This window comes from Protopterus annectens, chromosome 13.part0 (genome assembly GCF_019279795.1).
Source record: "Protopterus annectens isolate FY-2018-M chromosome 13.part0, PAN1.0, whole genome shotgun sequence".
In the NCBI taxonomy this organism is placed as follows: Eukaryota; Metazoa; Chordata; order Ceratodontiformes; family Protopteridae; genus Protopterus; species Protopterus annectens.
The window spans coordinates 396294453-396312074 of record NC_056747.1 but is presented as its reverse complement, the minus strand read 5'-3'; the positions used below and the strand labels follow the sequence as shown (position 1 = coordinate 396312074).

Below are 17622 nucleotides of genomic sequence, written 5' to 3'. Positions count from 1 at the left end.
TTATTGCAGTTGAAACAGGAAGTACACTTTGCTGAGATCTGGTGGTCCAGGAACAAATGTTATATACAAGTGTGATGTATATTACAATTATTTGAAACAATATTTTTTGCTGTGTTGTTTGTACATATTATATTCGAGGGGTTGTTGGTTATTACTTTTTGTTCTGTATACGTTGATCTCAATGTGATGCGGTAATGGATTAAGTAGCTTGAAGAGTTTTAAACTAATGGCAATACAATCAAATATATATATATATATATATATATATATATATATATATATATATATATGGATCTACTTTTTTGGATCGAAATATCATTATTTCGAGCAAGAAAAGTAAGACCTTAATTTCATGAAAGTGCACTTCAACAAAAGTGCACTTTCGTAAATTCTGGTTCAGCAAACTGGCAATAAAAATAAAAAAACAGAACTGTAAACTCCGTTTTGCAGGGGGGTAAGCCCCCTTGCCACACCCACACTACATTTTGTATACTAACTCCGAGATCGCACTACAGTGGGGAAACAGGTATATTCCCTTATCCCCACTGTAGTGCTCTGTTTTATTTGCATTGCAGGTTCGCTGAACCAGAATTTGCGAAAGTGCACTTTCATTGAAGTGCACTTTCACGAAAGTAAGGTCATACCTTTCTTGTTTGAAATAATGATATTTTGATCAAAAAAGTAAACCCATATATATATATATATATATATATATATATATATATATATATATATATATATGGGTCTACTGTATAAGTTCGAAAATACACTTCTTCGAACTCACACAGTAAACCCTGGGTTACGCAAAAGTGCACTTAATCGAAAGTGCACTTTCACGAAACCCGCTTCAGTGAACGGGCTACTACTGATGTTTAGTGCAGTAGTTACGGACCTTAGGGTTAGGGCGCAAGTCATGGTAAGGGGATAGCTAGCAGGGCTATCCCCTTACCATGACCCGCGCCCTAACCCTGAGGTCCGTGACTACCACACCACAGTGGAGGACATAGCAAGTTTTCCTGCTGTCCTCCACTGTGGTGCAATCTGTTCGTAGAAGCTGATTTCATGAAAGTGTACTTTCGAATAAGTGCACTTTCGCGTAACTGAGCAGTCTACTGCTCTTTTTGAATACGTGGTATTCAATGAAAAGCAGTAGACCCATATATATATATATATATATATATATATATATATATATATATATATGTGGAAATATGATGAATGATCGCAGTACTTTTCCAATGCATCTTGTTTGATTACGAGTTATTGAAGAATATCTACATTAGGAAGAAAGCCCAGCTTACCAGCATTTTTTAGAGGATTGAATACCAGAAAAGGGGTAATTTTCCCTTTTTTCCAGTATTGTGCAATGTCAGACTTGGTATATTTAAGTTAACTAGAGTGTGTGAAAACAGAAGAGATTTAGAATGTATATTTTTATATGTGTGAATGTAGTATATATATATATATATATATATATATATATATATATATATATATATAGATAGGTGATAGATAACTATATATGTGTGTGTGTGTGTGTGTGTGTGTATACACACACACACACACACACACACACACACACACATACACACATACACACATACACACTTTTGCCACTGTGCATTGTCTTCTTTGAATCTTTGTATCTACAAGCTACACGCAAGAACAGATAATTACACTGCACAAATAAGTAAACTAAAAGTACAGTGCATGCCTTTGTGATTATTTTGTGTTTTTGTTATATCTTTCTGTTTCTTACAGCTGTCTACAAAGGTGATTATATGGGACAGACAGTGGCAATCAAGAATATCAAATGTGATGTCACTGCACAGTCATTTTTAGCTGAAACTGCTGTAATGACGTAAGTGTTTAATATATAACCTTTACTTTTTGTATTAAGAAAATACTCTATCTGCAGTACAATGATGACAGCTTCAGGATACTGACTTATACTACATGCAAAAGTTAATCAGCTATAACCCAGTATTAGTCACTACTGTTTCTTTTAGAGCAAGTCCTATAAATGATTCCATGTTTGTACAGCATGGAGGGGGTGTATGACGTTATTGTTGATAATGTTTAGGAAGAGGTAATGTTGTCCTTGTGTTGTAGAAATATATTGTTAATGTGGTAAATCACTTGCACAGTGCTCCTGGAGTTTAATTGGAGATTGTGGTACAGTGAGGATCAGGAAATATAACCTTTTTTCTCACTCTAGTGCGATGTTGGAGTTTGTATATATAATTTGCAGGGGCTGGTCGGTGCAAGGGGTTGTCCCCTACAATAATGTTAGAGATTGTTTTTTTTTTTTTTTTTTTTTTTTTTTTTATGTGCCGTTTTTTCGTTGTGCATTTCAGGATAGTGTAGTTTTAGTGTTTTGGTGTGTCGGTATAGTGGTCTTGTTCTTATGCAGTTCAGTGATGTGTAATTTCGACAATCTAAAGTAGGACCATCTGTATATATAGTTAGTAATATAATGCTTATTGTTGCTCTCCTTGGCTATGTATCAGAGATCACAAACCACCCAGCTACAAACTTAATCAAATACTCTGCACATGTAACTGTGTACTTGGGAGAAAAAACACAAATGAGCATGTCTATTGAACAGAAAATGAAGGTAGGTATGTGTGCATTTATGTGTGTGTGTGTGTGTGTGTGTGTGTGTGTGTGTGTGTGCGCGCGCGCGCCCCCGCACGCAAGGGACTATTCTTTGATAACACTGATAAATGTTCACCACAGAGCAATTTCATTTGCATTATTTAATGACACTTTACAAAATAGATTGTATATTCAAAAAGAGTGCATCCAAAAATAAATTGTAGGACAAGGAGAAAGTACAACTATTATGGTAAAGAAAGACTGTTAAAATATTTACTGTACTTAGAATGCACTGCTTGTCTGGCAGCAACATGGTCTATCTAATAACTTATAGTCTAAATACATTTTTAAGATATAAATAGAAAAGAAAAATATGAAATTGCTAACAGAGCAGCCACCAATGCATTTGTTTTTCTTTCAGGAAGATTCAGCATAAAAACTTGGTGAGGTTGCTTGGGGTCATACTACAAAACGAGCTGTACATTGTCACAGAGTTTATGGGCAAGGTAAGGCAGAGCAAGAATGGAATGTTGACTAAATGTGTTGTTTCACTAATGGACACACTAAGGTTTACTAGTTGTAGTCACTACTGACACCAGCACTGACTCTACTTACCAGCATGCACTGGAGGAAATGATTAGTGGTATTGCCTTTGCCCACTGTGTCAGGGGCGATATTGTTGTCATTGTAAAGTCTCACTTATATTTATACCCTCATGTAAGTGCACAAAACTGTGATATCATTTTATCATGAAATAATCATTCAGACTGCTTCATATTCAAAGATGTTTACAAAAATCACAAACCACTATTCAGTGCAAAACCAAGAAATAAAAAACACAGTGGCAAGGGAGCACTAAGAGCTGAACAAAATATTTAATGGATTAAGCACGTTCATCAGTCCTTTCACAATTACTTCTTCAGAATAACACATCAAAGTAAAAAGCACAATATAAAGCCTCACCTACAAGTCATTATGCATCTAATTAACCAATTAATCTATGAACCCCTAACTACTAACGTGAAGTGACAAATGCATTTTCCTATCTAAGCAATGAAATGCAATACTAAAGTGCATATAAAACTGCATCTATAAAATGTATTACCATACTAAAAACACCCTAACAAATAATTTTATGTTTCAAACAAGACCATTCATAAAATACACTTAAAAATACCTTTATTACATATGATATATATATAAAATAACAATGGATGTATGAGTGCTGTTTGAAACTTTGTTATAGGTGGAATTCAAATTTTAGTTTCAAATAACTGGCCAGGGATACAACCTCATTTAGCCCAGGGGGATTTGTGGCATTCACCCTCAATTGCCACATTAATTCTTTATATTCTAGGAATATGTCACTAGGCCTCTTTCATTTATTTTTACATGTTCCAAAACAAAGAATTTAAAATTATGCATGGGGAATTTACTAAGATGTTTTGCTAATGTGTTATTATTATTACCTTTACTTATATCATATGCATGTTGGTATATCCGTGTTCTGAAGGTGTTTTTGGTTTTCCCAATATAATACCTCACACACTTGGCACAGTGCAATGTAAACCACATTCTTTGTACCACAATGACTTTTGTGCCTAGAGCAAATGCATTTGTCGCTTTAAATGTTAGTAGTTAGGGGTTCATAGATTAATTGGTTAATTAGATGCATAATTTCTTGTAGATGAGGCTTTATATTGTGCTTTTTACTTTGAAGTGTTATTCTGAAGAAGTCATTGTGAAAGGACTGACGAAAGTGTTTAATCCATTAAATATTTTGTTCAGCTGTTAGTGCTTCCTTGCCACTTTGTTTTTTATGTTTAAAATAATAAATGAATACCAGCTTGGATTGAGAAAACACAAATAAATGGTACAGCTGTATCAATGCAAAAGTTTGCAAAGTAATGTCTTTGGATTTGCCCTGGACAACTAAAATACATTAATAAAGGCAGAGTTGCGAGAAAGAGTGCAAAAAGAATTACTGATACTATTTAGAACTAGTAATGGTGAGAATTCCAAGATGGTGGATATCATGTAAACAACCTCTCCTTGTAGCTCCTCAGTCAGCTATTTACCTCATCTTAATCAAACACCATCAGACTGGATTTACAAATGACTAAAAACTAAAACATATCATCCAAGCTCCCTGCTACACTTCTGGAGTTTTAAAAGGCCTCTCTACTGAAAATACAGCTATTTATTCTCGGAAAGCTTATACTGCAGCACTGCATGGCAGCTTGAGGCCTAACACAGAAAGAAATAGAAGGAATAATGAAAGAACAGATACAAGAATAAAAGGGACAAAATACTTTTCTATACTACAAAGGAAAAAAAATGTCTAATGATCAAGACCACATGGATCTACAAACCACAAAAAACAAACTATCACAGTTATCTTCTTCAGAAAAAGAGATTACCTCTAAAAGACAGAGAACACTGAAGCCACAAGAAACATCCAAACCTAATCCTAAAAACAAGCCTGAAGGGGCTTTTACACTTGATGACCTAAAATCAGCACTTCTACCCATACAAAGTGCCATTCAAAGTTTCTCAGATCAACCATCTAACTCTGGCATCTCAACTGAAAAAATAGTAGAGAGGCTTGATCAGGCTGAAGCAAAAACAGCAGCTAATGAAATGAGAATTGAAGAAATACAAAAACAATTAAATAACAAAGAAACTGCCTTAAAAGACCTGAAACAAAAACGTATTGACCTAGAAGCAAGGAGTAGATGAAATAATATTCTCATAAGAGGCGTTCCAGAATCAATAGACCAAATGCAACTACCAAAAACCTTAATGGAAATATTTTCATCCCTACTAGACAATAATCCGACAAATAAAGGCATTGTAATTGAAAGATCTCACAGAGCTCTTCAAATGTCATAAAACCCTGCTAATCCTAGAAAAATATATGCCAAAATACTAAACTATCAGCATGTGCAGGAAATATTAATAGCAGCAAAACAAAAAGGCTTCCTGAACTGGAAAGGAAACAAACTCACTTTTGCCCAAGACCCCTATGCAGATAAAGCAAGCAAGACAAGCACTTACACCCTTTTGCTCTTATCTCATAACAAAGAAAATAAAATTCCAGATGAGATATCCCAATGCACTGTCTTTCACTTATAAAGAGCAAAAATATACTGCTAATACACCAACTGAGGCTAAAATTGCCTTTTCTAAAGCTTTTGGTTAACTTCCAAGCCTTTAACTTCTAAAATGAGAAGGAGGAGGGAGAGGGAAAAGAAGGAGCAAGGGAGAGGAGGGAGAGAGAGAAAAAAGGGAAAAAAAGAATAATAACTTTTATATTTCTGATACACTCTCTGCTATTCTAAATGAACCATAACTAACCTTGAGTTATTTTCACTTCACCCATTTCCTAAAAAGCACACTGAAGTTGTGGTACCCATCTCAAACAGGCTGGAAGCAACTTGAAGGCCTTAATCAAGCCATAACCATTGTTGCAACATTCCAAAGAAAGGATTGTAACAGCTAATCGAGATGTCCATGTAAACAGTAAGTTGAACTTTTTGGTCCTACCTCAAATCTATGGCTAAATGGGGGAAAGATTTAACTGTAACACACCTCTCAGGCTGACTTCTTGCCACTTGCATCCTCGGAGCTCTATACTGGGAAAAAATAAAATGGACTATTTTCTGCTTAATTTCTAAAGAAAATAAAGGGAAACAGGATGGAAATCAAAAATAAGAGGGTGGGGTGATTTATAGTAGCTGCCAACAAACTAACACAGCTTCGACAGGCAAGTCTTTTTTTTTTTTTCCTCTCTCTCTGTCTCTCCGATTAGGATATCAGAAAGGTAAAACGTATAACTTTGAGTCACTGTTGCTTCTGCAAAGTGTTAAAAAGTATTTTAGTATTGATAGAAATAAACATCTTGCAGAAGAATGTCGATTGTAGTGTAACAAGTGGGAATAAATGCTATCAGGCTCTGCATGTCTGACTGCATAATGAATGTAATCAGCAGGGTGTGTATTTTCCCACACCAGTATATGTAAGGCCAATTAATCAAAATAAAACATGACCATTACTGTACAATACATACCATATATATCAGACAGAGTTAAGATTTATGTACGTGTGTATGTGTATGTATGTATATGTATGTGTATGTGTGTATATATATATATTTTTTTCTCTCTTTCTCTTCTTAGACAGTAATTGAAATTGGTTACAGTATAATCCTCTACTAGTCATATAATAAATAACCTGTATAAACCCAAAGTAACTTTCTGATGATAGTAATGCATGTTCTCTAGAATACAGCTTCTGTTTTTGCTTAAGGAATATACACCATGGGTTAGAAAGGAGACACGATATACCCAAGACTAGTTAGTTGTGCTATAATGTCACTAGGGGTGCCTAATGAAACTAATGCTTACCTTATTGCTAAGGTCATAATCCATATGCTATCTGTCATTAGTACTGTTAGGCATATAATAGATAATGTATATATGCCCAACATAACTCTCTGATATTGGTGATGCATGTTCACTAGAATACAGCTTCTGTTTTTGCAAAATGAATATACAACACGGTTTAGAAGTGAGGCATGGTATAGCCCAGTCTAGTTAGTTGTGTTACAATGTCATTAAGTGTTGCTTAATGAAATAATTGCCAACCTTATTACTAAGGTCGTAATCCATATGGTATCTGACATTAATACTTCTAATTATCTATAGATATAAGATAAAGGTATATGTTGTTTAATAACTATCCTTATTTTTCAAGATATGTAAAATCTGGTCTTACCATGCCAGAATCAGGAAAAACTAATTATCCTGATAAATGGGGCAAGGATGTTGAGAGTGGGGTTTTTTTGGAGTGGTTTTTCACATCTTGTATTGCTGAGTTTATTATGTATATTATGTATATACGTTTTTCTTACAGTTGTTACTATTTCAAACAAACCAGTATGCTCCTGCTCTAGTACTTAGAATACTGTTTGTTCTTTTATATAGTCTCTCAGATGTAGTAGGTATGTGGCTAGGCACAGTAGGGGTAACGAGAGACACTAGGGCTGCAATAGATTCAATAATCCTAATCTGCGACTTGTATGTATGCACATTCATATTGGAGAGAGAGTCTTCCAAGTATTACATTTATTTTTCTAGAACTTATACTCACTATATGTAAATGTGTGAAATAAGCTCTTGGAATATCAGAGGTTTAACAGGATAAAAATAAAAAAAATATATTATTACACTTAATTTACCAGTCCAACTCAGACATTACCTTTTTACAAGAAACACACTTGCTAGATGTGGATTGGAATAAAGACAGAGATAAAAGATGGATATCTTCAATTATTGCCTCAGGGAGGGAGACTAACTCAAAAGGAGTAGCTATTCTGATTAAAAAATATTTTAAAGAAAAGGTAATAAATTTGGGTATGGACAAGGAGGGTAGGTGGTGCTACTTTAAAACTATCAACTCCATATCAAATAGACCTACAATTTTCCTGAATATATATGGGCCCTCTGCCAATCAACACACATTTATTGTACAAATATACAACCTGCTATCAAAATCTCTGAATCATGAATATGTAATAGGAGGTGACTGGAATATGGTCAATAACCCTGCAAAAGACAGAACTAGAAAAAACAAATTCCATAATGAGAGCATTGAGAGCACTAGAAGATTTGAGGCTAGACTATTGCCTGTGTGATCCTTACTATACAAAAGCCCATTCCACCAATATGTGCACATACTACTCTCCATGTTATAAGACCTGGTCTAGGATTTATTTTTTTCTTAATTTCTAACTCCTTAATCAATGATAAAACTGTATAGTCATCTTGTCCATGATTCCTCTCGGATCACTCTAAGATAACTATAAATATAACCCCAGTAACCAACCCATTAAAGAATGAAAAATCCTTCACTTGGGCATTAAACCCTAACCTCTTGGAAAAGAAGAAGTGACAAATGATATTAACAAAGAATTAGAGGAATTAGATTCAAATCTGTCCATTTCTGACATCAAAATTGACATTATATGGGCGGCGTATAAGGCCAAAATTAGAGGATTACTGATCCAAAAAGCCTCCTACTATAAAAAAATGTACTAAAGAAAAAGAAAACTCGATAAAAGATGAAATCCATAAAATTGAAGTTTCGCTCCAATATAAATTTTCACCGGAATTGGAAAAAAAACTCCTTGCCCAACAATAAGAACTATACACACTCCATTCTCAGAACTTATCATTCCACGAAATGAAGCTCCTAACTAACTATTCACATTGGGCACAACAACCCTCCAAGCTTCTGGCAAGATTAATTAACATATAATCATACTCCCACAACAATTTCACAAATCTTATATAATAATGAAATTTACACGGATACTCAAAAAATAATACAAATATTTGAAAAAATATATAAGGAAATGTATGGACCTCATAATACCCCTTCATTAGAGAACTTTAACAATTTCATCAAATATCTTAAATTCCCTAAGATTGAAGACCAACAAGTGTTGCTTTTAGAAGCTCCTTTTAATACATAGGAAATCGCAGAAGCAATAAAAGGCCTAAAAAGTAATAAAGCACCAGGCCCTGATGGATTCACATCAAATTTTTACAAGTCATTTGCTCCTAAATTGACCCCCATCCTATGTAAAATCTTTAACCATATAAGCAACCGTGGCTTCCAAGATTTGTACCTAAACAATTCTAAAACTATATTTATTCATAAACAAAATATGGACAATACCAACCCATTTAATTATAGACCTATCACCCTCATAAATGCTGACATTAAAATCTAATCCCTGGTCCTAGCAAATAGAATTAAACAACTATTACCTAAAATTATATCCCCAGATCAGTCTGACTTTATGTCAAGGAGACAAACATGGGATAACACCCTGACCCTCGATGCAGCCATACATCTTCTTGAGAAAGACAAATCTCCTAGATACCTTTTGGCATTAGATGCTACTAAAGCTTTCAATAGGGTCAACCTTGAATTCCTTTTCTTGACTCTAAAAAAGTTAATATCCCAAATACATTTATAGAAAAAAATCAGAGCTCTATATAAGTCTTCTTACACCACATTGGTCATAAATAAACTTGTCTCCAATAAAATAAAACTAGTAAATGGTACAAGACAGGGATGCCCCCTTTCTCCCTATCTTTTTAATCTATATATAGAGCCCCTATTCATCTACCTGGTACAAAAAACATTTCACCATATACCTAAAATACTTAATAGTAAACTTTTAATCTCAGCATTTGCTGATGACCTGATTATTTATTTTCAAACACCTAACACAGACTTAGGTGAGATTATAAAAACAAGCAGCATCTTCTCAAAAGCTTCCAACTATGAAGTAAATCCATCTAAATCCCTCATATTTCAAACCAACCCATTAGGACAAAATCTCCTCCCTCTCCCAGACACAGAAATTAAAGTTAAAAAAGCATTCCACTACCTAGGAATTAACTTTGAACATAACCAAAAAGACTCCTACCAAAATAAGCTTCTTAAAACCTGGACTAACATAGAAAATGACTTGGACAGATGGAAACTAATGAAACTTTCAGTTCTATCAAAAGTGGCAGTAATTAAAATGAATATTTTACCAAAAATATTATATCAATTTAACTCTACCAACGCTATTATTCCTAATAACTTCTTTAAAAAAATCAGTAAAATACTAACTAAGTTCATATGGTTTCCAAAAAACCCAAGGATAGCTATAACAAAACTTATTTTCCCTAAAGACAAAGGAGGTCTGGGGTTACCAGACTTTAAACTCTACTATGATCTAATATGAGCAAATAGACTTATTTTAATAGCCGACCACATCCCAAAATATGTGGAATCCTTTCCAAAATGGGTTAATGTATGGTACGCTCATGTTTTAAAGACTAATATAAATCCTAAATCCATACCATTTATAGACGGATCTAACCAAAAAGATATAAAACTTCATGCCTCCATTAAACACAAAATCAAAACCTTTCAATCGCTTCTGTCAGACCTACAACTAAAAAGAGCTTTAACCCTATTACAGCCAATACACTTGAACCCAAATTTAAAAATAGGAAATGAGATGATCAAGCTAGATCAATATCCACAAATCAAAGATATTACAGTCTTGGATCTATATAGACTTAAAAACAGGTCATTAAAAGATATCAAACATTTCAACCTTAATAACAAATACACAATAATATTGAGACAATTGGTGGAAAAGATATCTATCTTCAGAGACATCCCACAATAAATAGAAAATGTAATTACAAACACGTAGGCCTTAGTCAGGATCGTAAAACTTCCAAAAAAAATGCTGTCAGCTACATACAAGTTAAGCACCTCTATAAAATACCAGTCCACCGAATAACTCACCTTTCTGCCTCTTCTATTCATCAAAAATAGCAGACTTATTACATATCCTCTGGTACTGCAAATTTGCACATAACCTCTGGGACTCATTAAGAACTAAACTCGATAAAATAGGTTAGGGGAAATCTACATTATCCTGGGAATTTCCGATTCTACATGTTAACTCACTTCATGTACCCACATCAGATTTAAGAATTCTGATCCCCATATTTGAACTAGTCAGATTATATATTACTCAAAACTGGATAGACAGATCTAAATTAAACTAGGGAGAATTTACGAATATGGCCCACACTTACATAATCTCACACAAACTCATGATTAATGCGAAAAGGAAACAAATACAATTCCTAAAAATATGGAAAAATATCTTAGACCACATATTAGAATAATAAATATCTATGTTATAACTATGTAATTACCCGCATTATTTGGTATGGAAGACCCTCTCTCTAATAACTTTGAAATAAAATCTCTAAGCAGCATAATTCATTATAAAATAGCATATGATTAGTAAAAGTTTATCTCTCAACTATTAGTGGCACTATTTGTACAGTTATAAATACTTGAATTCAAAGGTTTAATTTACTTCTTATATTATCTACTGGTCACCTTTTGTTTCCTAATGTTGTTGCTGTTTGTCTTTCGGCTTTTTCCTGGTAAGGGGTCGCCACAGCGGAACTCCGGTCCGCTAATGATTGGCAGTAGATTTTTACGAAATGCCGAGGTGCCAGCTTGATGCCCAACCTTCAACGAAGGCATGCCCATTTATGCACGCATGTCTTTCGAATGCTATCTAACCACGGGGAGGACATGCAGACTCCACACAGAAGGCACTCCCAAGCCAAGCCGAAAATCGAATGGGAGAACCTCTTGCTGTGAGGTAACAATGCTACCGCTGTACCACCGCAGAATATTATGTCTTTATTACCTCAGTTTATTTAGATAAATGTGTTATTGTGTTGAAAAAAAAAAACGAAGAAATTCTCATTTTGTACTCGTATCTTCATACTGTTCCCCTCCTTGCCTGACATTAAAAAGTTAGGTTTTAAAATTCTAAAAAAAAAAAAAAAAAAATAGTAATGGTTACACTTGTACTTACAGTTTGTGGTACTTTGTTTTATTTTTATTATTTCTATTTTTATGTGAGTATACTCACACATTATATGGTCTGTCTAGTAGATTTAGTATCTAATGTCATGGGTCTGGACTTCTCAATGACTTGTTTTTAGTGGTTACAGTGGGACTTTGATAATATGCAGATATACAGGGTTTAGAGATATTCTTGCAGCTAATGTATGTCTACCAGTTAGCACATTGGTGAGAATCTCCGATTCAGAGATAAGGAATACCTCATTAGCAGCTAATTACCATGTCTCTGAATTGAACATTATGCTGGCACACTAGTGTTTTCCATTCTAGTCCATGTATCATGGTAGTATCGTCACCCTTCCAATGTAGGCACAAATATATAAACACACACACACACAGCCTTGCATTTACAAGTAAGCTCTTGTGGTTTACTCATAAGTAATTGGAGCATGTTTATTTGACTCACCAGTTTCCAAAAATAAATATCAAAACCAGTGAGTTAAAAACATTGTAAAAACACACAGACACACACCTAATTTATGTATCCCAATGCCATGGTCACACATCAGTGGAGAAAAGGGGAAACATCCCTGAAAAGCATTCAACCATCTCACGCAATACAACACATTATGGTGAAACTCACTGCGATATTAAATTTTCAAGCTAAAGTCACTCATCCACCAATTCATCAACCATCTATAACTATGCTGGCACCTACAGATATACTCACACTCACAGAACCACTTCCACACATACCTACATGCATGCTTATGCACACACACACACACACACACACACACACACACACACACACACACACACACACACACACACACACACACACACACAAAAAAAATACAGGGATGCCTCTGTGATACCAAGTGTGATCATTTCTTAGTGACAAATGGGTGCCTGTCACAAAAAGATGGCATTCACTTTTCATCAGTGCAAAAAAAAAATAAATAAATAAATAATAATGCAGCATGTTAATGCCATGCCAGCACCATCTCAAGGGGAGAGCGTGTGGTCAGTTTGCATTAGCTGCTCCCCTGCACTGCCATATTTACATGCAGATTCACCAGTGAGACTATTGCCCAGCCTATGGCTAGTGCCAGTGTAAACCACTGACAGAAGAGCAGTTTCTTAATTACTCAGGCTTACCATGAGGCTGATAAGTCTGAAGGTAAGGCTTCTGAATGGTAGTAAGCCTCTGAAATTCAGGGATGGTTAGTTTATAAGGATCTTATTTTGAATATTGCAGAAATTAAAATCATGCTGTTTCATTGTAAAGTTTATATTAATGTTTTGGTCAGCATAGTCACAAAATAGATATTGTTGCTGTCTTTAAATATTGCCGTCAATAGTGTGAACCTTAAGTGACTGATGTGATCCTCGAGGTAGGATTAATTATCAACTAATAGCTTGATATAGAACAATTTCTTTGTTCCTTATGGCCATGTAAGATTTATCACTGTTCTAAATGGCCTCCCCATTAGCAAAAGCTCCCTTATTTTGGATGACTGTTCAATATTCTATGACACTTATAACTCCAATATAAAATAAGCCAAAAAATGAATAGATTTGATAAACAAAAATTCCATTGATCAGCTGGTAAATAAGCTTATAATCTCAAATGGCCAGGTCACTGAATTCTTTCATCGGGGAAAGAATTTGCTTGGCCATTATCAGGAATTTGCCCTTTCCCCAATGTAGACCGATATTGGAGTTGGTATATTTAGTTAGGGAGGGCAAAGCCCCCCACTTTTTTATGGCTTGGAAGTTTATGTTAGTGTGGCATGGCCAAGCAAATTCTTTCCCAATGAAAGAATTTGCTTACCTGGCCGTTCGAGATTGTAAGCTTTCGACCCTTAGCTGTTGATGTTTAGGCATGTGACAAGCTAAGCAGTCGATTAGATAATATAGACCTTCCTATTCTTACCCAACTGACATTGTCAATGTACTTGGTTCCAAATTCAGCCCAAAATATCATAATTCCTCACACCCCAATTATCTTTAAAGATCATTTACAGAAAATGCTAACAAAAAACGCATTCTCCATAGATCTTGTTATCTTAATTAACGGTGTTAAACATGACATTGCAGACACACTCCTCAAACTGATTGACTTAAAGTTAGCTACTTGTTTTGTCCCTGATGAGTGGAGAACAGCAGTGGTGATACCCGTTCCATAATAATAGCTTTACAACTGACCTGGATAATTTCAAATCTGTAAGTCTTACAAGCCTCATCTGCAAAGCCATAGACTGTATTATAACTGACCTCATAAACTGTGATATCATGAATCAGTTTGGTTTTATGCAGGGTAGATCCTGTCTATTTAATCTGGTAAATTATTTGAAAGGTTTAACACAGGCAGAGGATGCTGCTTGTGGCATATTATAACTTGGCATAGCATTTGTCACCATTCCTCATGTTGGCATCATACAGAAACTAAATGATTTACAAACTGACCCATATGTGGAAAGAAGGCTTGCAAACTGTCTGAAAAACAGAACCCCCACAGTGTAAGACACACATGCTTCATCATTAGCTGTGAAAATGCAACGTCCCCCAGGTCTCAGCGCTTAGACCTGTCTTTTTTGGTCTTTAGCTCTCAGGTCTCTAAGCAGGTGATTGCAAGCTGGGGGTTGTTATTAAGTCACACTATGATACCCCAATCCACCAGAATAAATGCACTCAAGTGAACTCTTGGTATATTTAAAATTGTCTTAAATTAAATGTTAAAAATATAGTATAATCACATTTGGTAGAAATCCCTCCTCTTGTCTAGACTAACTCTCTACCAAATGTACATGTGGTGAAGTAGCCAGGTACTCAGGCTGATATCTCCATCACTTTTGACCATTCATGTCAGGAAATCCATTTATTTAGTCCAGTTAAATGCCAGTGGAATATCATCAAGGAATAAAGAGATAATCACTCCGTTATACTCAAAATCAATCCGACCATTTATAAGGTACAATACCCCCTTTGGAATGTATCTTACTAAACATATTGAGCATTTTGAAAAAAACAAAGTTTCCTAATCAAAAAGACCACATGTCTAAAGGCCCTGAGCTACCAACAGAGGCTAGAAGCTCTATTCCTTTATTCAATGTCTTACAGAATTTTGAGGGGAGAGATCTTTGCTTGCTTACTGTGCCATTAGAGACCTGATCAGATCTCCTGTTTCTCCACAAGGCCAATATCTCCCCCAGTACTAGAATCAGGGACCTAAATCCTCGGTAACAGGTAAATAGAACACAATGGAAGGATATCTTTATTACCCAGCACCTCTGAACAGTCTGGAATAAGCATCCTCTGCATATTAAGCAGTGCGACTCACAATCTTCATTTAAAAATAAGCTAAATGACTGGTTGAGTTTCTACAGATTTACTCCAGGATTAAGTGTTGTTACCCCTCTGGAGAAAAAAAAAGTGCAGGCTGAGTGAGGGTGCTGGTAGGGGAGAATAGGGAGAGAGTGGTCATGACACTCAGTGGCCTTGGAAATTGTATGAATCTGAGAATCTGTGCATGATCCATGGGAACTCTTTTAAAGAATCTACTGTTTGCTCAAACTTTCCATGAGTAACATGCAAAATTTTTTGTGTTTACATCATTTGCAAGTAATCCTAGATTCACTGTTTTATTGTCATGCTAAAAAAAATACCAGGTATTGTTTTCCAATGCTTTTCTAATTAAGTTCAGATGTCATAGTGATAATAACACATGGGAGGTATAATGGTTGATTATGTCGAACAATGTTTGGAAATGAATTACTCCAGCCTTAAACTGTATGTTTTCAAGGAATAAAAGACTGCTGTTTTTTTATCCCAGCTCATAACCAACAGAGCAGTGTTCTGTGATGATGTATAGTAGTACATGTACCAAGTACAAAAGTTATACTATGTGAAACGGGGAAGTCCTTAAGTTCCCCTGCTATCTGATAATACAGCTTTGAGGTTAACACAACAAAGAAAAAGAAATAAGGTGTACTCGTTGAAACACTACTGAAATTTGTATGACTTTCGATGTCGTTGATTTTAACTACTGGTTTCAGCAACATTTGTTAGGACACTTTGAGCATGGTTTCTATAAAGTGATCTGATGTAGTATTTAAACATTAACAGCACATCAATAATGTTGCTAAGGCTCATTTTGGTAAATTTAACATATATTGCATTAGATAAGAAACTGAATACCTGTGCAAGAAAAAGTACTAGTCCAGTCATCACTATGGCATGTAACAGGTTACAGTACTACAGTTTATTTTGCTTGTACTAGTCAATATTTGGAACTAAACATACATTTTCTAAACTGCTTGTCCTGGAGAGGGTAGCAGTAGTATCAAGCTGACATGGCTAGAACAGACTTCCCTATCCCTGGGAATAGTCTCTATTAATTCTGTGGGATCCCATATATTCTCAGATGAATTGAAAGATGTAATTCCTAAAGAGCTTCCTGTGTTTCTGCCAGCTAGCCATGTTCGGTTCACCTCCTCTGGGAAGTGTCCTTGAGGCACCTTGATAGGATGCCAAAGTACACAGCATGGAGAAGCAATGGTTGTACTCTGCGATCTTCCTGGGTTATCAAACACCTGTCTCTGTCATGGTGAGTTAAGCTAGCTTCACTGAAAAGGAACCTCACTTTCCAGCACAATGCCTGCAGAACTGCCACTGTTGCACCCATCCTGCAATCAGTATCCTAATCCCCTGCAGCTTCACTTTTCTACAAGACTCTGTGATATTTAAACTCTCCACTTGAGTTTGCAGTTTCCCTGTGCACTGAAGAGAGTAATCCACTCTTTACTGGGCAGGAAGCGTGACCTCTGACCTAGCGGTGCTGATTGTTATTCCTTCCGCTTCATGTTCTACATCAGATTGCATCACTTTGAGTAACTGAGCAACTTCAACTACAGAAAAAGTCTTCCCTTCTGTCCCCAACAATGGAGAAGAGATGGACTTTGGCAGCACCTTGATATAATGTCTGCGGAAATCACAAACTGGAGGGGAAGGGAGTTAGAACACACCCTTGCTGAAGTCTTGTGCCCACCATGAGAAATTTGAATTAATGCACAAAATATGGACACAAGTCTTTTGTACTGAAATACAGGTACTGAAGTACATGCATCAGTGATCTTGGAACTGTGCTGTAGAAGCGCTACCCTCACAACATTCTGGATACAAATCCACAAAACACATGTAGATAGTAATGGCAAGCAAACAAAGCCCCTTAAATATTTTGTACTAGGACAGTGAGGTCCACTGATCCACAACCAGGACAACAATTACATTGTTCCTTCTGGATCAGAGGCTCTACTATTGGTATAAGGCTCCTTTTCAGCATCCAGACATATGATTTATTTCCACAGAATATGAGGAGTGTGATCCCTCTATAGTTAGAAGACACCATCTTTTCCCCATTTGCAATAGCAGACCATTATCCTAGTTTGCCGTTCCAGATATGTTGTCCCAGCCTTCCATTCAACATTTGAAAGGCATATTAACCACAAGATGTCAGTGATGTCCAGCAGCTTCAGCATTTCCAGCAAG

At 35.6% G+C, this 17622-nt stretch overlaps 1 protein-coding gene across 2 annotated transcripts in view; it reads left to right on the top strand.

Annotated features, from left to right (window-relative positions):
* The window catches only part of MATK (megakaryocyte-associated tyrosine kinase), a 716676-nt gene that overhangs the window by 565700 nt on the left and 133354 nt on the right, over positions 1-17622 (top strand). For both annotated transcript variants that reach the window (XM_044054018.1, XM_044054017.1), the window contains 2 exons: positions 1762-1861; positions 3020-3104. In XM_044054018.1, coding sequence (XP_043909953.1) covers positions 1762-1861; positions 3020-3104 — 185 coding nt within the window. The remainder of the gene's footprint in view (positions 1-1761; positions 1862-3019; positions 3105-17622) is intronic.